The sequence below is a fragment of the Cyprinodon variegatus genome, unplaced genomic scaffold (genome assembly GCF_000732505.1).
Source record: "Cyprinodon variegatus isolate N-32 unplaced genomic scaffold, C_variegatus-1.0 Scaffold15, whole genome shotgun sequence".
In the NCBI taxonomy this organism is placed as follows: Eukaryota; Metazoa; Chordata; class Actinopteri; order Cyprinodontiformes; family Cyprinodontidae; genus Cyprinodon; species Cyprinodon variegatus.
In genome coordinates, this window is record NW_015150468.1 from 1,441,557 (window position 1) to 1,464,640 (window position 23,084).

The 23,084-nt window shown below is 36.0% G+C and overlaps 1 protein-coding gene across 1 annotated transcript; it reads right to left on the reverse strand.

Moving 5' to 3' along the window:
- Positions 1-248: 248 nt before the first annotated feature.
- cdh15 (cadherin 15, type 1, M-cadherin (myotubule)) lies at positions 249-22,586 on the reverse strand. Its single transcript, XM_015384873.1, has 14 exons — positions 22,339-22,586; positions 13,659-13,826; positions 10,322-10,477; positions 9,806-9,950; positions 8,461-8,642; positions 6,815-6,943; positions 6,521-6,703; positions 4,137-4,381; positions 3,909-4,045; positions 2,798-3,028; positions 2,467-2,706; positions 1,819-1,967; positions 1,514-1,705; positions 249-753 (listed from the first exon to the last, which is right to left on the reverse strand). The coding sequence occupies exons 1-14, from the start codon at positions 22,387-22,389 to the stop codon at positions 553-555; spliced, it is 2,409 nt and encodes an 802-aa protein (XP_015240359.1). The 5' UTR covers positions 22,390-22,586; the 3' UTR covers positions 249-552.
- Between the last annotated feature and the right edge of the window lie 498 nt (positions 22,587-23,084).

A 23,084-nucleotide genomic window follows, 5' to 3' on the forward strand; every position in this document is an offset into this window, starting at 1 on the left:
ACTTTCCAGGCAGTATTTATTCTCGGTCTAAACTGACGAGGCAACGCATGAATATACAGGTTAGTAAATAATGGCAGTTTGATAAGAAATAAACACCCTTTTATTATAAAGACACCAGTAAAACATGAATTCAGGGAACATACATAAAAAAAAGACCATTTGACTGTTTAACCTTCAGGTAAGGTATTGCTGAATGTTGTGTGTTGCTGTTTTTAGAGATAGTAGATGAACAAATGCAGGAAATGTTGAACACAAAATACTGAAAATTCATCTTATAAAATGTAAAAAAAAAAAAAAACATCAAAACAAATTATTTTTCTGTCTTTTGTGTGCATCATAAGTGATCTGCAGGAGATTGAAGATTCCCACATGCACATCCTGTTTCCTAAAAACGCTGAAGGCAGCATCAAGTCCCCTTGCTGTTTGTGTCCAAACAAGCTCTAATAAGGCAAAAATAATTTTCTTCATTAGAACAATCTCGTCTTATGATAAAGAAAAATCACATCAGGCATGTTGTGTGCCCTTAACGCTGCAGCTCTTGTTCTGTTGGCTTTAACGTGGGTCAAACATATTTGCTAGTTTCTGAAAGCGTGGTCCCCAGTCGTTGAGGTAATCATAGTCCTGATCTCCGTCTGAGCTTCCTGAAACAATGGAGCTGAGGCTGCCGGCCACTGAGCCCTCTCCCTCGTAGTCATAGATCAGGGCTGTGTCGTATGGAGGCACGTTGGGATCGTTGTCAGCAGCCTCCAAGCCCTGAGAAGAGAAAAGAAGTTTGCTTTTAAGCTGTAAGGAAACTTCCTTACCTGCAGGTTCAAATTTTGAACAGCCTGTTGAAAGAAGTCAATATGTAGTAGTCTAACCTATGGGAGAAACTATCTGAGATATTATCTTTTGAAATAAAAATATAATAATCTTTCCATTTGCAAACATAGTTCCTTGTTTTCAACGGTACATTATTTATTATTTATTTTAAGATTAAACTGTACTTTGATTTTTCTGTGTCACTAAACAAGATAAATTTTTAACATTGAAAGTTTTTTTTCTATTGCCCTTTAAAATGCCAATAAAGTAGGTTCTGATAACCTTGCTAATAAATTGCAGCATGCATAGTGGAACGGAGCTGGCTGTCACAAAAACAAAATCAAACCTTAAAACGGTTTCCAAAATATCCCAGAGGCATCTGAATTAAAACAGTTATTTAGGGAACAAAGTAGGAATTCTAGGTGTTAACTGGGATCAGGAGCAGCATGAAAAACTGGAAGGTGACCCGACTTAAGCCACTTCCAACTGTCCATGTGCCATTTTTTTTACTTTAAAGAGACTTTAAACTCATTAAATGGGTTTCAGTGGGGATGTGTAGTGTTAAACAAATACTGCAGATGTTTTGATAACTTATTTCCTTTCTATGGACCAGACTTTGTCCCAGTTAGAGCTCTCTCATTTGTAAATGGCGTCTTTGAACTATAGATTATTTTTTCCCTTAGAAAGCCAAGCAAAAGCTGAAGCTGCTCACTTCATTGATGTAGTCCTCGATGTCAGTGGGATCTGCAGGAGGCCGCCTTGGGTAGGTGGGGGAGGGCAGGTTATGTGGGGCATCCTTCCTGAGGGGCTCTTTGCCTCGGGGAATGCCAGAGCCTGGGTAGAAGGACCACGGGTTGTGAGGTGCATCATGGGGGTTCCACAGCAGGTCAATATTGAAGGCGTTCTGGGAGAAAATGAGGCGGATACTTTGGTCAAACAATATACAGGCAAATATACAGATCTGCACCCTCAACCACTGGAGGTCACCATTAGATTAACCGCAGTGTGTGAGCCTACCTCATCTTCCTCACCCCCTCCCTGCTCGTCGTAGTTGAGGATGTTATCTCGTACATCGTCCTCAGATTCAGCGACAAGCAGACCTGATCCTTTCTTTATGTGGTGACGTCTTCCACAAGCGTTTAAGGCCACAGCCAAGAGCAGCAGCACTGCAAACAAGCATCCTTCAGTTTACTTCTGATCATATTATCTAACTAACAAAAAAGTCTGAAGAGGATTTTGACTTCAGTTATAAATTTATCCCTAATTTTTTTTTTTAATCACTGCAGGTAAATAATTACAATTGCTGGATATTATGTGTTTATAAAAGTGGAAATATGTCAGAATCTGCTATTAAGTCATTTTTCCCAATGAAATCCGGAAATCGTGGATTTATTATTAAAAGATAGTTAATATTCAGATAAAGTTAGTGAAAGTGAACATTTAAAAAAAAAACACAGAACATTTTCACTCTAACTAATAAAAGCTTCTCAAATAAAAGATCCGGTGCTCTAGAATATGAGTTTGTTTTGCTGGACTGTAAATCCTATGTGCGGCAGGGTTAGAATAGTTTTCGTTGTCATTTTCTTCACTAAACCATCTAAAAATATTGCATAAAATGCTTTTTATCTTAGTCAAATAAGCATTTTCGTTAATCATGACACTCACCCAGTAGAAGTGAACTACATGCGATGATAATGATGAGAGCAATGAAGCTGACTCCCACTCTGGAGCCTAAGAAAGCGCCCGACTCAGATCTACAGTCACCATAGGAGTCACAGAGACATACGGTGACATTGACTTGAGTTAAAGTGCGTTGAGACGGGCTGCCAGAGTCTTTGACCAACATTGGTACTTGATACTCTCCAGCTTCCAGCTCCACAGTGGGTCTCAGAACTGCATGAGTATCTAAGGAAGGAAACACAGAAAGAAAGGAGGTGAGGACAGAGTTTTATCCTGAGAATGACACATCATGCACTGCTTCACCTCCCACACCTACCGTTGAAATCAAAGACAGTCCAGTTTAATGACAGCGGGTCAGCGATGTAAAAGATGAAGGGAGCTGCATGTGGATGATGGTCTTCATCCACAGCAGTCAGTAAGACACCAGGAGATGCTTTGTTATCGCCTGAGCACAAGGAGCTGCTCAAAGGGACGAGCTGAGGAGGGAAGTCGTTGGTTTCTTCCAGGATGATATTCACTGTTGCAGAGGCTGAAACCCCACCAGCATCTGTAGAAAACATCCCAACAAATTCCTTATCTTTAATGTCAGCACACTTCATAACATCAGTCAGAGTAGGGCAGGATATCTGTCTTGTGTGGAAAAGCAATAAATAAGAGCTCTCTAAAATGAATTATAACAATACGAGTTTGCAGAAAGGAAACTAAGAGCCATCTTAAGTATATAAAATATAGGAAATTAAGCAAGTAAATCATATGGTTTGGGTCTGCTTTTGGTGAAGATTAATTGTAATGATTCATGAAAAATGCTTCAAAAAAAGGGATGAAACTAATGACTTATGAGGCAAACATGGGGGCATGTGTGATTTTGGTCAAGCACAAAGACAAACACTCTGAGCCATGTTGTTCTAAAAAGATTTCATAATGGAAGATTTTCATGTGCTGATCTTAAGTGTAGTTCTGGCTTTAGAAATACTTTAAAAAGATGTGAAATTGGTTAAATTTTTTATTATTTTTTTTTACAGAGAAATGCACCAAACTGTTATAAACTATATAAACCTGAAAGAAAATGTCATGATAGTTTTTGTTAAAAGCATCAGACCTTGAACAGAAGGGTTTGCATACTTTTGCACCTTACGGACATAAGACAAACAAGCAAAAAAAACTTAAATTTTCAGCTTAAGTTTGAATCATTGTCTTTTCTCTGATGCTGCTGATGTGATATTTTAGAGGTGTTCATAGCAGGTGTGAACTACTGTGGCTAAATATGCCAGCAGAATAGGCAGAGGGGTATTTGTGTTGCTTTATAATCTATAAGTAGATATTTATGAAGAACAACTTAAAGTCAGTCTCTATTTAAATCTTCAGATATTCTTCCATTAAAAAAACGCTTTAAAGATGTAAGTGATCAGAATGAGAAATAAACAGACCTGTAACCTTAATGACAGCGCTGTAGATGTTGTTTTTGACATGTGGAGATTTCATGTTGAAGGGTCCTCTCAGGAAAATGTCTCCTGTTTCTCTTTTGATTTCCAGCCAGCCTTCAGGGTCTTTGCTGATTTCAAATCTATACCAACAACAGAAAAGGGAACCATCAACTTCCTTTCTATGTCAATATGTGTAGAAAATTTTCCTCTCAAGAATCTTTTGGGCCAAACCTGAGTTCAGAATGATCGGGGTCTGAGGCGATGTTGCTTTTCAGCAGCTTTCCAGGTTTTTCATTCTCGGGGACCTCGATCCGTATGGGGTTCTCCTTAAAATACGGAGCCTCATTCTGGTTCTCCACAGTCACCATCACTGTGGCAGAACTTAGGGGTTGGTTTCGAGTCTTGCTGCTCAGAGGATTGATGTTTTCCACTGTCAGAATCAACTTGTGCTCCCTTTTGACTTCAAAATCCAGAGGCTGCAATACAGCACAGGAAAGACAATTATAGATTCCTACTGTCCACTGCTGGACCGTAGACAGTGATGTAAAGAACAACAGAAATTAAAAGCATAAAACAAACATAAAAACCTCATCAAGCAGCAGTTGCCCAAGCAACGTTCAATTTATATGTGAACCAGTAGATGGTAGTATATAGTTATGTCTGCTCAATGGAAAAGTGGGCACACCAGAAACAGGCAAAAAACAGACACAGATATATAAATACATAAAAAAAATTTAATGAAAAAAATCAGCCAATGGAACAATTTGAAAAGAAGAAGAGACATTAAGATATTTCATAAGGACATCTAGCTACAAAAAAAAATAATTTTTATTAAAAATTACTAAAATAATAAGCTTAAGATGGTTAAAAGTAGTATCCTCCTCAAATGTAGCTTATTTTTATTAACCTCATATGTCATCATCTTGTTTTAAGGTGTATATTACTCGGTCTTTTTAGAATAGTTTTGAAAGTGTCCTAGATTCAAGTGTATAACCTACTTTAAACAAAATTACAAAATTTACATTTTGAGGCAAATTATTTTAAAGCAAGCTTCCCTGTCTGGGGCACTGAAAAAGTAATATAACTATATGTAGTATTTTCTTAAAGTGAGTATATTTGCCCTTAATTTCAACAGGTTAGTAAGATAATTTGTCATTAAATGAGATCAATATCAATCTTATTTTAAAATATATATATAAAAAAAGACCGCTATTGAACATATTGCAGCAATACAATCATCAAAATCAACAGAAGTATATATGTTGCAAATGTATTAGTGTATAGTTTTAAATATCAGCCTCTTTCTACAGTTGGTTGGTATAATCAATATTTAGCCTATAAGTCATAATGTGAACTAAAGCCAATATTTTTATAGATACTGACAAGCTTATTGATTATTCAGCATACTTATATGAACATTTTAATGATAGTAAGAACATTTAAGTGAAGTACGACCTCACAAATATTATTAAATATCATCATTGAATCAGTTAGGTAACTTTATTAAACAATGTTTCATGCTTTGCAAATTATTTTTGGACCGTTTTTATACTAATTATCTTTGACACAAAACAGAACAAAGTTTAAGCTATTTTAGATTTTGTTAATGTTTTCTTTTTATAAATTACTTTAAGGTTTGGTTTAAAAGAAATGCAAAATAGTAACCCTCATGACTTGTTTCATAATGAGCTGTGAAATTAAAGATTTTGTTTTAATACAGTTAAAAACAAAGCAACTTTGTCTTGATTCAAGTGTAACAAGATTTTTTCATTTTTGGAACCCTCACAGAAAATGCAAACCAATGTGAAATGCTGTAATAAAATAATAACTCAAAACAAGATCATTTAAAAACTATTTCACTCATCAAGATTTTATATGTGTATTGTCTTAAAATGAGTTGCTTTATTTATTTGCTTAGATGGTGCTGACATGGCATGTATTAAGCATAATCAGATATTTTTTATTAAATTAGGGAAATATATTTAAGAAGATTTTTTTTTTTTTTACAGAGATCTCCATTCAGGAGAAATATCTCATGTGCTCCACAAATTGTCTGCCCCATTAACAAAAATAGATATTTTTTGTGTTTTGAATTTAAAGGACCGCACATAGGTTGTTAAATTTGATTAAATTAACAGTGCTATGTAAAAATTCTAATAATAATGATCTCTTGCCATGTAGGAACTGTCCTTGGTCTGTAAAGTTACCAGCAAGTTTCCATGTCTTTTTATTTCAATACTTCCTGACAGTGCTGTCAGTTAATGTAAAGTTTTGTTTTGACAAATTTTGGATGTATATTAAAAAGACCAGACCTGGAATTAAAACTAAGAAATTCTTTGGAAAAAGGCATAAAATATAATGAAAATAGAGCAAGTTATAAAGAATTTTTTACTTTTTTTCAGCAATTCCAAGATAATCACAACTCTGCTCAAACATTTTAGGGTTGTTCTAATTAAAGTTTTAATGTATTTTACAACTCAAACACAAATTACTAAAACAGATCATTTATTTTATAAAAACACTCAGTACGATTGAAAAAGCAATGTTTGGTTTTTCAGCCACTGATGAGGCTACAAACCGTGGCCCCTGCCTGGTGGTTCAACCTTTCTCTGTACCTTCATCACTGTCAGGATTCCCTCGTTGCTGACTGGATCCGTCTGGATGGCAAAGTTTTTGTTTGGGTCTGATAAGATGCTGTATTTGGCTTCCCAGTTCCCTGTTCCTGGCTCGTCTCTGTCTGTCACACTAACGCGTCCAATCTCAACGTTGAAAACATTCTCCTGGGCTCTAATGCTGTACTAAAAGCACAAATGAAAAAAAAAAAAAAAGAAGGATTTAGCTGATGTCATTGCCTTTATAGTGATAAGCTGATAGAAAATTGTACTATAACCCATTAAATCAAAGCTCACCAAGGCCTGGTGAAACTGTGGTGCGTGGTTGTTGATATCAGATATGGTGATGATGGCCACAGCCTCACCTCTTAATCCTTCACCCCCCATATCAGCAACCTCTAGCTTTAACTTGAACTTCTTCACCACCTGGAAGAAATTATACTTCTTTTTAGAAGAAATATTCAAGCACTGATCCCCAGAGTTGGGTAGAGTACCTAAAAACATTACTCGAGTAAGAGCAGCACTACTTAATTATCAAATTAACATAATTATCCATGAAATTACGCAAATAAGTGTAAAAAAGTATTGGGTAAACTGGGCAACTCGAGTAGTGAGTAATTGATGGCTCCTTGCATCTGATTTAATGTTTAAAATTATGTAAACAGACAGAGAATTATGGCATTAAAGTATAAAAATAAATAAATGTAAATAAATAAAGATGAATGAATTCACAATCATTTTTTTTTACATTAACAACCAATCCTTACCATAAGAAATTAATATTTGTTAGATAGCTCATGTTACTCATATTGGACAGAGTAATCAGAAAATATGGCCAAGTCCTCTTTCTTTAATCTCTTCTCCTTTTTTTTCCTGTTTTCCTTTCCTGTTCTACTTACATTGTAGTGTCCATATAATCTCTAAAACTCTGCAAAATTATAATAAAGCAATTTATATGCATAAACCAAGCAGAGCACTAAAAGAAAATGTACCCAAGTAAGAGTAACAATACTTTCACAAGAATATAACTTAGCAAAATAAAAATGTGCAGTAATGTAAAAATACTTCTATTGGTACATGTGTTTGTAAAAGTTACTATAGTAAGTGTAACTGAATATATGTTACTACCCACCTCTGGTAATCTTATTTATGTAGTGTTGCAAAGGGTATTGGACATGAAGTCATGACAAAAAATTCTATTTCACCCAAGAAATATTTCATTTTTAACAGTTTTTGGCTGTCTAAAAGGATAAAGAGTCAGTACTGAGAAACATTAAGCAGTTATTATTTTTTGTTACAGTTAAGCCTTGTCTGGGTCAGGTTGGGGTTTTAAGTGTGGTGTCCCACCATGCTGCCAGATCCACTTAGTGCTTGCAGTATGGAATAAGTGAAATGGCTGATAAATCAGTTCTCTTTGATTCCAGTCTGGGTATAGAATGAAAAGTCTGTGGAGGAAGGGGCTCAGCACAAGACCCTGTTGTACTCCCATGAAGATGTTTGACTAGTAGCTACCAAGAACAATCCCAAAATGGTTTTAAATTAAACAAAGTTGTCCTAATGAGTAGTGCTTATTATTTCTATTTTTATAAAATCTTAAATAACACCAGGCTCTTTTCTAAAAAGAGAATCCGAACATATTGATGGTTTTCCCCAGGTGTGAAAGATCTTAAAAATAATTTTTATTTCTTTTTCCAATAACAGAGAATATATAAAAGCTAATGTAAAAAACAAGAACAAAACAATCAAAATGATCTAAAGAAATTGGTCTTTAATAGACTGATAATATCCGAGTAATTAGCTACATCTTTGTTGAACTTCTTTAAAATAGCACATTAATGACAGACATGGTTGTGCTCATTCCCCATAAACCCTCACCGTATAATTTACAAATTTAGGGTTACCGAGCTCTTCTCTATCCATCTGTGTCTCTGAATACAATTTACCTCCCGGTCCAGGCCCACATCCTTGGTGTAGATGGTTCCTGTCTGGTAGTTAATACCAAACATAGTCTTGTTCACAGCATTGGGGGGGATGCTCTCCTGACCAACGATGGAGAAACTTAGAGCTGCGTTTTCTGTCATTGGGTCATCTGCATCTGTGGCTGTAACTGACATCACTGATGTGCCTGCAGAGTAGAAATGAAAGTTTTCAGTCAGAGAGTGAGGTCATTTATATGAATTCAAGATTAAAAAAAGGCAAATTTCTTGCATTGGAAACATTATATATTGGTGATATAAGATTTATTAGTATTTTTATATATTCTTCAACGACTCTTCAACAAACTGATGAATTTATCCTTCCAAGTGAATATTTGACAGATTAAATATGAATATATTTTTGGGTCCACCGTAGATTGAGTTAAAACAACACTTAGAAAGTTAGCACTTTAAGAGAGTTGTAAACAATAGCCTTAATAGTTAAATTCAACCATTATTAAGATGAATTGATCTAGTGTATAGTGTCAAAAGTCAACAGCACACATTGGTCTTAAAACTTTTTAGGACAAATATAGCTGAGTATCATCAGCATAATGGTGATATTATACCATGCTGCCTAAATTATAGACACAGCTGCCATAAGAAAGGCTGCCGTTAGCAGGCTCTACCAGGCCGTCTGAACACCTTCAACACTTCAGGTGTCAAAGATAGAAAGATTCTGGGAGAAACTCTGCTTGCTATGGATTTTAAAATCAACATTTAAAATGTGATTCAATTTAGCTCGGCAGAAATAACACCAACTCTTTGGAATCTCTGTTGAATTAGACTATACAATTGATGAATTAATACTTGTTTAGTTAACTGGAGGTTTAACACATCTGATTGTTGTGTCCACAGGAGGTTCAGCAGTTTATTGATTATATTAATCCATCAATGCTCCTATGCAGTGTTAAGGTAAAAGTGGACCTCTGTAGATTTTCATGCTTCTCCAGAAGTAGCTAGTTAATAGGGAACATAAAATAAAAAGAAATAACAGTTTTTAACTGAAAGCTAAAGTTATCTAAATATTCTATTCTTTATTTTATTAAACATAACTGTATATGTTAGTTATTGCATTGGTAAAAAGAAGAATAAAAATAAAACTATTGATGGAACCAAACATCTAATGGGACACTTTTTAGGACATCATTGCTTTTTGGATATATTTCATTTTAAAAATATATATATTATAACATACTAAATATGTATTCAAAGAACACAACAACTAAAGATTGCTTATGAAAAATATAATTACAACTCAAAAATACAAACACCATCACATTTTTGTACTTGATTCTATTTATTAGTCTACCTGGGAGAGAGAACTCTGGGACTGATCCAAAGAACTCTTTCAGAGTAAAAGCGGGCTTGTTGTCATTCTGATCTAGAACCACAATCTCGATGGTTGTTGGGTTCTCCAGTCTCTCTCCACTGGGGGAAAGTGCAAACGCCTTCAGCTACATACAGAGACACAGCAAGAAATGTTTTCAATTACTTGTTTGATTTATGAAGCTCTTTCTCAAGCTTTCCAAAAAAGAACCCATCCAACAGAAGATACTGTTTATTTCTAGACATATCGATGATTGCATAAGAGATGTCTTGGCAGAGTAATAAAGATTATGTACATTCATGAAACACTCCAGCAACTCTCCCATGATGCCAATACTGGCTCTGTAAAAATGACCTCTAACCATTTGTACGAGTGTTCGACACAATGATATGTAATCTTAGACAGAAACTTGAAATGGAAACACATGCAAACTCTTAGAGCCGGCTCTGTGGCATGCAGTGAGTACCTCTGGCTGATTGCTCTTTAATGAGGTCTTACCGTGAAGCTGCTGTACCGCTCTCTGTCCAGCGGCTTCTTGCTCCTGATTATTCCTGTTTTATCATCAATCTCAAACAGGTCCTTGGGCTCCTGGTCCACCCCTGGTCCCTCTAACTTGTAGATCACCACTCCTGAGAAGATTTTGTCTGACTTGATCTAGGCAGAAAAACAATAAAGAAAGAATTGTTGGTCATTAAAACCTCATAGGGAACTGGGGAGCTGGACTGTAAAGTATATGCTCCAAACTCCAGATGTGAACATGGAGAAGTTACTCCTGGAGTGTTTAAACTCCGAAGGTTTGAGATTTCAAACTAATAATAGCAAGGACTCATTTTCTGTATTTTGTTTCCATTTTCTCTGACTTGTATATGTTAGATCTTACTTTTTAAAAGAGACTCAATAGCTCTCCATGTGTTGAAAGATCAGCATAATTACCAGCTGTCCATAATGCTTTTAGCGTGTTTATATTTGAACTGTCCATTAAACACCGGCGTCAATCCCGCTGTGAAACGCTCATCTGTCACTTTGATGAAAATTTTAGATAATTTGATTAGAACAAAGCATAATAAACACAGAACAAAATGGATTCGCTTTCATGTCTGGATCAGCACCTATAACAACGCACACGTGTTATCCCCACTGCTGATGCCATGAATGAGTTACATGTTTTTCACATCTGGAAACATGTAAAATAGTAAGTCAGAATTTTAGCACATGTTTTTTTCAGTGAAATGGAACAGCTTCCTTATATTTTTATGGAAGATTATAAATAATTTAATTAATTAGTTGGTCATTTCTGCTAAATTATTCTAAAATCAGATGTGTCTGCTAAAAAAAAATGTTTTACAGCTTAATCCAGAATAAAGACAAGCATAAAAAGAGTAAATGAATACACTGAAAAAAGTGTAACATGTAACTGTTCATTCAAACTAATGCTTTTCACTCTAAACTAGATAAAATTATTTATTTAATTGTGTAACTCATTCTTTTTTAATTTTCAGACATCAAGTTTGATTTAACCTGAACTAAATACACATACAAAGACCCAAAACCAAGTTTTTGATTTCTCTCAATATGTATATATTTATACAGGTAATTCTTTTTGTTTGAGTAAGAACTGGAATTTGCATGCAATCATAGCAAGTGATAAAGTCTCTGATCCAGCAGAGTGGCTCAGGAGCGCAGTGGCTAGTACTGCTGCCTTGCAGCAACAAGTTTGCGGGTTCAATTCCTGGCCTGGGATCTTTCTGCATGGAGTTAGCATGATCTCCCTGAGCAAGTGTGGGTTCTCTCCAGGTACTCTGGCTTCCTCCCACAGTCCAAAAACATGATTTTTGGGTTAACCCTTAGCAAAAAGTAGTATACCTGAAGTAAATTCTTTTAAGAATACTTAAGTATAAGTTTAGAAAGTATACCTGAACAAGTACGTTTAGTGTACTTGAAGTATTACTAAAGTAATACTTCTTTGAACTAAATTGGGACATTTCTAAGTTTAACTTTAAACAATAAAGTAAACAATAGTATAGTCAAGTACACTATACTATTGTTAAGTATATGAAATATAGTTTAGCATAAGTAAACTATAAGTGCACTGCCTGATTTTGAAATTAGTGCACTTTTAGTATACTTGAATAAACTACCTTTTGCTAAGGGAATTGGCTTCTCTAAATTCTCACTAGGTGTGAGTGTGTGCATGAATGGTTGTGTTGTGATGGACTGGCAACCTGTCCAGGATGTATAGAGCTTGTAAGATGGGAAATGGAAATTATTTTTGCAGTAAAGTCAAATGATATGTGAAAAATCTGATTTGGTTATATTTAAATTAACTGGTTTCAATACAAACATTAATTTTTGTTAATTTAGTTAAAAGTACGTATAACAGGTTGGTCCAATGTCAGTATTAGTTTGGTTCATCAACTGAAATGTTTAGAAAATCATTTGGAATAGGGCAAAGATTTTAAGTTGTGTCAACTGCAGTATTATTGTTTACATCAACATAATATAATCAGGTCATAACAAGCGATTAAATTCAGATTCTGTGAAGTCAAATATTTTTGATGTCATATCTGGACATCATTTTTTTTTAGTTTGAGCAAGGTTATACTTTTTCCAGTGTAGGAGTTATACATTGGTATGATGGGGGGAAAATAGTATCAAAAGCAACCTCTTGAAGGGGTTATTGCATCTCTCTGATGGATTAAGTGATTCAGCTGCTTTGCTGCAAAGTGACTATATATATCTACAGATTAGATTGGATAGTTTTGTAAAGTGCCTCTCAGGTATTAGGTTTAGATATTTTATTTTTACATAGCTGGATGTTAGTTTGAATAGACTTGCTCCTGTGTTAAATGAAAGGAAAACATCTGAAAACAACTGTTTTCAGTGTTTCTTTCTCTAATAATGAAATCAGTTAAATGTGTAAAATTCAAGTATGAGAAAAACTACAAAAAAGAAGGCATTTGTAAAGGGACACATACTTAAATACTACCACTAAACTCTATGGTAAATATTATACTTATTTCCATTAAATTTGTTTTTAATGAATACATTTTCTTATGTACTGATTTACAGTAAAATATCACATGAGTTCATAACTGTGAAAAAAAAGGATTTTAAATTACATATTGATAAATAATGAATAGCCATTCTTCTTGAAATTGTTATTAGAGATTGAATGCAGTTTATTTATATAGCGCCAATTCACAGCCCACATCATCTTAAGGCACTTTACAGAGACAATTCAACCAGATCATACAGTCAGACTGGTTCAGTTTTCTATCGAATGAAAACCAGTTGATTGCATTGACTCATTGACTCGAAGGCAATCCGTCACACCAATAATGCTTGTAGCGACAGTGGAGAGGAAAAACTCCCTTTTAACTCCCCTTTTTATATTCAAAATTATAGAATAATCTTGGTGAGTGACAGTTGATTGGAGCATAATAAAATGTTCTACATTGCCACATTAATTTCCATGTCAAATCTTTGGATGATCCATATTTTCTTTTCAGACCTTTTCTGGGGTCTTTAAAATGGTTTTGTGGAACAAATCTCTAGGATTTCTCCCAAATGGTTTCTAGGGCTATGTCTTCAGCTGCTTGGTAAACACACAGGTGTGGAGATTTTATTAAAAGTGATTAAAAATCTGCCAAAGAAAGAGCAACTCACTTATGATCTGGAGTATATTTTAAGACTTAATGAAAATGTGACTCATTTTCAATGAACATAAAAAAAAAATAGGACTGGTTTGATACATTTATTCATCTGTGACCTGTGGGTAAAATCGATTGATGTGGTGAAAATTGCTCCAGTAAATGCTTTTATGTGACATATTTACCTGGACCAGATTCTCAGGAACATATCTGCTGTTCTCTGACACTCTGATGGGGGGGATGATCCAGTCTCTCTTGACTCTCTTCATCCCTTTCCCTTGATTTCTCCAGAGGTAAAGGGTCTTAGGGTCCTGCCCTGCCTCATTGTGCTGATGCTCTGCAGAGCAGCAGACCTGGAGGAAATATGGTTGGCAGCAGGTTAGATCAAAGCTGAAGTTGAAGCGAAGTTTTAAACTCCAGGGAGCTATGCTAATTTAAGAAAAACATTATACAGTTACACATACTTGCAGCTGTTTAATATCCTTCTGTGTTTCTATATTCCCCACGGCCTGACAGAATGGATGTAATTCTGAGTTTAACTGAAAGTTGGGGTCTGTAAGATTGTTCAGAACAAAGGAGACAGCTTCAGCATTCAACTCCTAAATTTTTTTTTTCTCGCTTCTCTTTTATCGGGGTACTAAATAATTTCAGGAAAAGAAAACATGTTTAAACTCTTTTTACAAGCTTTCCATCATCGCATTGCTGTCAGGACTGCATTCACACACACCAACACACATATTAAACACACTCACACAACAGCTGTCGACAATGGATTTAGATCCTCTGCTTTCCCACCCGCATTCCCGCTTGCACTCACAAATTCCCCTTTATGCTGCAGCTTTGCACCTGACTGGGAGTTTGGGATCACCTTACGGATTTACTCCGGCGTAGGAATTCCACAGCCACGCTCATTCGCTGGCTTTCTCACTCTGTGAGATCACATGTCCACTATATGCATGAGCATCCACCAAACACCCACTCCCACGCCTTAGATCATGTACACATTTCCTTTGGTTGCTTCCTGCTCGTCTCTGGGATTTCACTGGAGTCAGCGTTACTTCCCCACATGTTTAACAGCTCAAAAAATGGAATCCTTAAAACAAGAAAAACATTTTCCATTTCATTTCTGTGTTCTCATTCATGTATAACTTGATACTGATGATGCACGTATTCCTTAAATCTGCATCACATTGATTATGAGTTGTGAATGGGCTGAGATGCCAGCTAGTCTCTTAGGTGTGCAGTTTGCTGCTACTCATTTGTCTTGTTGCTACACACTGCAAAGAAGAACGGCAACCATGACTGGCATCTGCAAGCCGAGTCAGAGGAGAGGCTAATCTTAGACCATTTTATATCCCCCCCATTTAACTCGTTCTACCATCAACATCCACCCACTCTAACATGTTACACCCACATTCCAGCAGGGCATGTCACCCTCACAGGTTCATCCCCATGGTTATTTATTTCCATATTTTAAACTTTGCTTCCACTGGTGTAACACGCATTCAGGGTTGCTGCTCTGTCTCAAAGTCAGTAACAGCTGATTCCCTGTTGAGGTTCTAATTATAGAACTTCATAAATCTTCCTACATTTTTGGAAATTTTGAAGTTTTACAAGTTTTACACTGACAACACTTAAATTAGTTGCAACATGATAAAAACAAAATGTGTAGATCAGGGTTATTCATGGAAGAATTAGCACTTACTAGACCGAAGGGTGGAGTATGATTGAATGAAAATACTACCAGCTTTTAAATCAATACTTTGAGGAATCAGCATAGTGGATTTAAAACAATACTTTGACAACAATACTTTAATGAGCATTAAATCTAAAGGATGAAAAGGAAATTGAATAAGAAGATATAGAAGCAGACCATCACACCATTTTTGTCAATATAGATAAATGACAATTCAATTTTTTTTAATGAATATAACTGGATTTGGTTTCGATTTTGTGATTGGATTAAATCTGACTGCATTGATATGGATTATATTGAAGATTTGGACACTTTACCTTGCAAAGTGTGACTATTGTTTATTGAAATTTGGAGCTGAATAATTACATTTTTAGGTGACAGAAGTCCAACCTGGTCATATAACTCTGAACGACACACAACCTCAATTCTACAAATCTGTACAGTTCTGTTGAGAGATCGTCAATTTAAGTTCAAATGACTTCAAATTTAGAAGAAAATAATTTCTATGGAAACCTCAAATTTTGACATGAGTAATCAGAAGTTTGGAAGTAATAATAAAAGTAATTTTGTTGTATCAGTATAATGCATACCTGCATTGTTTGCACTATCAAGAGGACTCACATTATTCTCAAATAACAGATTAGCTCTTTGAGATAAAGCCTGCAGATTCTGACATTTACATTTTCACAGGCAACAATTATATAATGGAAACCAATTAGGCAATTTGTCTATGGCAATAGAGGGAGCATCCAGTGCTATACAAAAAATACAAAAGCAATGAAATAAATGTTCCTGCTAATATTCAATCTGTTCAAAACCAGCCTTTTAATCCAATAAAATACCCCAAAGGATTAAATATTGGGTAAATTGGAGCAAAACTAAAAGTATTTTAGATTTGTATTGGAAAAACACACACAAAAAATGTTTTATTCAGTGTTTTTTTTATGTGTGTATATTATCCACAAAGGGAAAATGGAAGTAATTTAAAGAAGCTATGGTGGTTAAATAAAGAGCAAAATCAGATGGATATTTCACTGGCATAAAGAGATGAAATTTAATCATTTCATGTGGGAGATCACTAATCAGAGAAAAGAAGAACATAGAGTTTAAATCATTTTTGCCAAAAGCAACCCTTCCAACTATAGTAAGTTATTTTGCAGATGCTTTAACATTTGCGATCCCTCTGTGAGAAAAAAAAAGAACAACTAAGGAAAAAAAATCATACGGTTAAAAATAAGTTCAGACAACTCATTATTTGGAGAAGAAAGCATTTTGTGGAAGAGTTACGATATCCTATGTTTCCAAGTTTGATGGACTAAAGTTTTCCATTATACACACCAGCTACTTTGTGTTCCAGCTTTTCCGCTGCTTGAAGCATAGAGGTGAAGAGAAATGCTTACAATCACCAAAGTGTACAAAACAGGCAGCCTGTAAATTAACACACTTCCTTTCAGAGCGCTCTATATCAGAAAACATGTCATTGTGATGTGGACAGCGGCTCCTCTGTGTATCTGCACATTGTTAGAATGTTTTTACCAGACAAGGACGCAGTAACAGCAAAGTTTTATGTTACCAATTAGACCTGCAAGGGTCTCTCTCTGAAAGGCTTGTTGATAACGCCACGTGCATTTTACAGCTTGGCCTCTTAGATGAGTTGATAATGTAGTTAGTTTAGGAATTATTTAGTCCCACAGCAACAAAAAAGGGAATAATCCTTTACAGATTCATGAATGGTTGCTTTTCCAATGTGGCTTGTCAGAGGAGTGTTAAGAAAGATAAAGCTTAGGGATTTTATCATCTATGGGAAACCTCATACAGGGTTTTAATGTAACATATTCAGTTTTATGATGGCAATAGCTTTCTTTTTACACTTCAAACATATGTCAAAGTTAAGTTTTGTAAAGAGCAAATTGTAAAGACTAGGTAGATTAAGGGTAGACAAAGACAACTCTCCAGGTTCCGTGGTTGATATATAATCTTTAAAGTTAGTTTTCCTTCTTTAACTTTTGTTTGCAGCACATTTTAGATATCTAAAGTAGATTCCCTAGATCTAATATGCATCTTTGCTATCATTGCTATTATTTTTTGAACAATTATTATCACCAATACCTACAACTCCATGCCTTAGGACCTCAGCTTTCTGTTATGGACACTCTCAAACTGTCAGTTGCACAAAAACTTGGCTCATTATCAGGAGGCAGACAGAAATGCTTGCACACATCACCTCACCTGCAAAACATTAAAAATGCAATCTTTTTGCCCTTGCAATGTAGCATTCATTTGGATTCTTTGACAACCAGATTATATCTTATATTGAAAATGAACTGTCATGCAAATTTGAATGTATTGCATGACTGAGCAATGCCAGACTGTCTTCTTAGCAAAAGGTCCTGCTGGTGTCAGAGCTAGTCACTCTTTGTGCACACCTCAAACCATTCTGTTATTTTCTCTATAGGCCCCACATACACAAGCTCTTTGCTATATAATGTTAGCTTAGCATGGGCAGACTATTCTATTTATGGTCCCCCAACAAGTGTGTCCCCTCATTAAGGAGAAAATGTCTGAGCTTGATGAATGCTGAGGGAGGTCAAGGCTTCAAAGAGAACTTTGCTGCCTTTTATTCTGGGCAGGACATCCTTGTAAAAGAGAGTAATAATCCCAGTGGATAGAAGAGCCACATAGAGACAATCCTACCTGACAGTGTAAACAGATGATTCATTATATCTTTATTGATTTAACATAAGTTTCACTTTTGAAAAGAATAGACTTACTAAAATGTGTATCTGATTGTTGAAAAAGTGAAGTAGTTTGATCTGACTTGAAATGTGCCTGGGAGGATTGACCTCCATGTTCCTCAATATAGCAGCGCTCCAACTACAATGTCTCCAACATCTCTAGAGAGAGACGAAAGAGTTGACAAAGACTCCTGGAAAGTGTGAAAATGTCTTCGGAAAATCAAAGTGAAAAGTCCAGTTTAAGCCGTTTGTGGTTGCTTTGACCCGAATGATTAAAACTTTAAACAGGCAACATGAAAGGGCACAAATGGAAACCATATCTTGAGCCTGTATCCGCCTGACTCTGCTGTAGGACCTTCAAATCAAGTGCTACAACCAGCTGGTCTTCAATATCTCAGTCTGTGAAAAATAATGAGGCAAAGGAAATAGACTTCTCTGTTCGTGGTACTTATTATATGAAGTGGATGTCTTCTCTATATCCTTTGGGCCCTTGTAAATGCTCGACAGTTAAAAACAGCCTGCAGGTACCAGGCAGGGCCATGGAATCAGACGCTAAATCCTCTGACTGATTGTTTCCGCTGAATGAAAACTCAGTGCCAGCTGGTCGCTGCTGCACACTGTTGATTTGTACCTGATTTCATGGTCCAGAAGCAACCCCCACCTCACTCTACTCTTTCCACAGCGGGGTGGGTGGGGGGTTTACAGAGTGGTACAAATGGCATCACGTATGCAGCTGGGAACAGCTGTGGAGGCTGCCCACTCATCACCACGACACACACCCAGCAGCCTTCAGCCCTTCGCCTTTAACATATCAGGTGACACAGATGAAAGCTTCAGCTTGACGGACAGGTGTTAATAGCTTCGTGGCTTTTATTATGATTGTTTGTTTACCATTGAAAGTGTTATTTGCTTTTGCATTAGAGAAGCTATTTAATAAGGAAACAGAAGTTTTTTCTCCAATGTTATCTGTGAATCATACTTGATGATTCAATTTAATCCAATTTTATTTGTTAAGCAATTAAAAACAAGCACAGCTGACCAAAGTGCTGTAGAGAAATAAATAAATAAAACAAAACAAAACAAATAACATTCACACAGTCAAATCAATAAAGTTGGGGAAAAGATATAAGGAACAAAAGATAAAAAAAAGATAAGGTGCTAGGTGTTAAAAGCCACAGAGAAAAGGTGTTTTTTGTCGAGAGCAGTGATGGCAAAAACACTTTCAAACATTTTCAAGAAACTTTTTTGAGTCGTTTTTTTTTTTTAAACTTTCCTCCTAAAGAGTCATCATGTCTAGATCGTCGACATAACTGAATGGTTCTTAAAAATCTACTTTTGTTTTCTTTGAAATCTGTTTTATTTCAGTCCATATCATATTTTAAAATAAAAAAACTATGTTGTGTGCCAAAACATTTAACTTATATGTGAATAGTTGGGGAATAAAAAGGCACCTAATTTAAAAGGGATGAGATGGTACTGTGTTTTATTGTCATTACACTGTCACAAGTACAGAGCAACGCAATGAACTCTCTGCATTTAACCCATCACCTTGGAGAGCAGTGGGCTGCCATTATGCAGCACCCAGGGAGCAGTGGGGGGGTGGGGGTGGGGAGGGTGTTTAGGGTCTTGACTCAAGGACCCAGAGTGGCAGTCTGTGGGAGTGGGGCTCTAACTCAGAACCTCTGGATTACAAGCAAACACGTTTTCTGCAAACAAGAGTTCATCAGCTAAAGGATAAGCTGAATTTAAGGTCCTGCTGGAGATTTTTATTTGTTTTTAAGGCAATAATATTAATGACACCATTTAGTAGGGCTGTCATTTCTTTTTCCTCCCAACTTTCTTAACTTAAGCTCAAACACAACAGTCTTCTACAGGAAAGGATTTGAAATAAGCGACAAAGAAAAACCTTGAAAGATGTCTATAGAGGAAGAACACCTTAAAAGTTACCAGCTAATTTAAGGAGATTGAAGCTGATTCTGATGTGATGTGAATTTAGATTCTAAAATCTTTATAGGTTTTACATCTAGAAGATCAGCGAACGTTTTTTACAGGGAAAATGTCTGGAATATATATATTTATTTCATGCAATATTAAACATGCAGAAATTGTAACTTCTACTTTGAATATAGCAATTTCCCCCCAAACAGTATGGACATCAGCTTTTGGAGAAGATAGAATACCGGTATGTCATGATAAGAAAGCCCCATGACTTGTCAGGTCTTGGTGCAGCTATGAAAAGTAACACCTAGGTCAGAGTATAACGAGTAGAACAGAATAATTAAAGAATAATTAAAATATGGAACAATAAAAGCACAGGCTGCTGCTTTGCACTTTGCAAGATAATATTCAGCAGTAACATTTCACAGAGCAGAGTTAAAGTGGGAAGTGGATATTTTATCAGAGCTAATGCAAGGTGTATATTTAAAATAAGAAAAATAATAATTTAGTCTAGGTTTTGAATGTCAGGTTCTTTCAACATTCTGCACATCTGACAACAAAACAATAAGTACATTTACAAAAATCCATATTTGATCAAGAATCACAGAATACCATAGTGCTCTAGATGCTGTCTGTTCAGAGATATTCGCAATTTCTATGGTTTTAGAATTTGGGCAAATGTTCGTCAGTTAAAACCTATAACGGTCAAAAAATGTGGAGAAGATAATCTTATTTTTATACATTTTGAATCCCCCTTTAAGATCGATAATACCATAATTTTTACAAAAAAGAGAAGCGAGGATTTAAAAAGACATTTCGTATTCTTTTACTGAAAATTATGTTAAAAAATAGCCTTTTTATTTGACTCTTTACGACTACAACATCATTTGATAATTAGACTGACACCTCAGTAGTTCAGCATCAATGCATCTATAAGCCTGCAACCTATGATCTCTGAATTTACTTCAAGTCAGAAGTTCCCGCACTGCTCGGTGGATGTGATGTCAAGTGCGTCCATGTTAAAGGGGTCCAACCTAACAAGTATTGAAACATTGCAAAAAGTAATAAAAAAAAGCTTGTCAAGTCCGCATAGGAGCTGCAAGAACGAGCAGAAGAGTGCTGCAGCTCTGTGATTTGGCAAAAGGCGACAGTTTCATTAAAAAGCGACGTAATGCCTTTTTAACTTTTAAGGTAACATACTTCAGAAACTTTTAAACCTTAAAGAAAAGGATCTAGAGATCAAATATATCTTAAATATCCTTTTTTAAATGTGAATGGTTTCAAACAATATTTTCATTCAAAGCTCTAACCCTTTAATCAAAATGTATCCCACTATAAGCACAAGACTTCATAAGCTGTATATTTAGTTGCTTCTAAAAATGTCTGAAGAACTTGACCTGGCGGAGGAAAGAAAAAAATGATTAATGAGTGAATAGGCTGTTTATTTATGTTTCTATGAAAGAATAGTAAGATTAAGATTAGACTGAGTGTGTGACATGAAGAGAAAAGGTTACTCTAAGTAAACTTTTCATGCCTTAGGTGCCTTTTCCAATGTTTTAATAGTTCTTTTTCTCCAGGTTCATTTAAAACTATGACACAGGACATCAAAAGCATGGCCAGTTTTCAGTGATCCTTTAACTACTGCATCACTAGAAAGCTGCAGGAGCTGTTAGCGAACAGGAGAATCTGCAGTAACTGAGAAGATGGGAGACACTCCAACATGCATGGATCATAGAACTTCCCCCTCAAGAATCGTTGGAAGCCAATTCACTCATCTGCTCAACCTGGCCTGAATTACTGATCCAAACACAGTGAAAGACTGATGATATTTAGAAGTGTTGTTGGCAATAAGACAGTTTACTTTGACATCCATTTTAAATGTCACTGTGGCGTCTGGAGACACAGGATGCCCTGAACCCTCTCTGAACACATCTGGGGTCCCGTCTTCTTCAGAGCACTTCATCACTTCCTCAGATGAAATGTTTAGTTCAGCTGAAAGCTCTGATTGCAGAGCCAGAGTCTTGCTTCCATGGATGAAAATAAGTAGATGTTCAATTGAGGACATCACTCAGGTATAAAACATAAATTGTATATCTGAAGAGCAGAGCAGCAAGAGTCTGTTCTCTAAACAAGATCATACTCTGCAGGAGCAGGAAGCTGCAGGACCAAAATCAGGAGGAGGGGAAGGAGAGGTCAGACGCTTTCAATGTTACAACTTAAGAGCAAATGGCTTGTCTTTAAAGCAGAGTAATGTCCAATGATATGTCTTAAGACTTGTATTTGATATTGGCCATAAGAAAAAAGAAAGGATGTGCCTTTCTTTTTTCATACAGAGCTGAGTGAAACAAACGAAAACTGTTTGTAAAACCAGAAATGTCTCAATTTAAGAAAGATTTTATCTTGTTAACATAATGCAAAAGACCAACCAAACTTTAATCAGCCATAACATTTTGCTCATCTGTATTTACTGCACAAGATAATATTTTTTTTTCTTACCTGAAAAACCAGCAGACTCAGCACACAGCTCATCAACACCCACAAAGCCATCCTCAAATCCAGGACCCAGAAGCTCACGCTGCACAGACCTCTGACCACAGAAGGATCTGAGTCTATGAGGCTTCACAGCACAAAAACAGGCCAAATCACATAAACTTTCAAACCTTTCTCTATCCACCCTTCTCTCTGTCCTTCTACTATGCACGTCTGTCCTTCCTTTTCTTCTCACAGCATCTGTGTCCTACAGCTCCACCCTGTCCATAGCTTGGCTATGTCTCACAGTGGTGGGGTAAAGGGGGCTAGAATTTCAGCAGCAGGCCTCCAATGAACCCCAGCACATGTGCTGTCACTCACAGGACTGATGGAGGAGAGAGAGAGAGAGAGAGAGAGGCATGACGAGAGAAGTAGAGCAGCTGCTTTGGACGAAGACAGGAAACAGTAAGTGAGGATATTAGCTTTTTCAAAACAACTAGACAAGAATGCAGAGGAAGAGATAAAAAAAAATTGAAGGATTTATGCAAGTCTGAGTCTCAATATGAACTTTCTTCTTCCTTCAAGCAACAATTCTCATTATTCAGTTGTTCACATACATCAATCTGAGATAAATTAATACTTTATTACATCTTGTCGAGATCTGGATGAAGGAACCATTAGCAGAGTCTAATGACCAAATTTAAAAAAACACTATAGACAGCCGCAAAGAGCAGCTTAGTTTAGAGTCGGAACAGGGAAACAGATGGTGTGGA

Coding starts and splice junctions, on each gene's coding strand:
- cdh15 (XM_015384873.1), bottom strand. CDS start 22,389: ATGGCTTTGTGGGTGTTGATGAGCTGTGTGCTGAGTCTGCTGGTTTTT. Junction 4,382..6,520: donor GAATCCTGACAGTGATGAAG/GTACAGAGAAAG, acceptor GCTGTATTGCAG/CCTCTGGATTTTGAAGTCAA. Junction 4,046..4,136: donor CCCGATCATTCTGAACTCAG/GTTTGGCCCAAA, acceptor TTGTTGGTATAG/ATTTGAAATCAGCAAAGACC.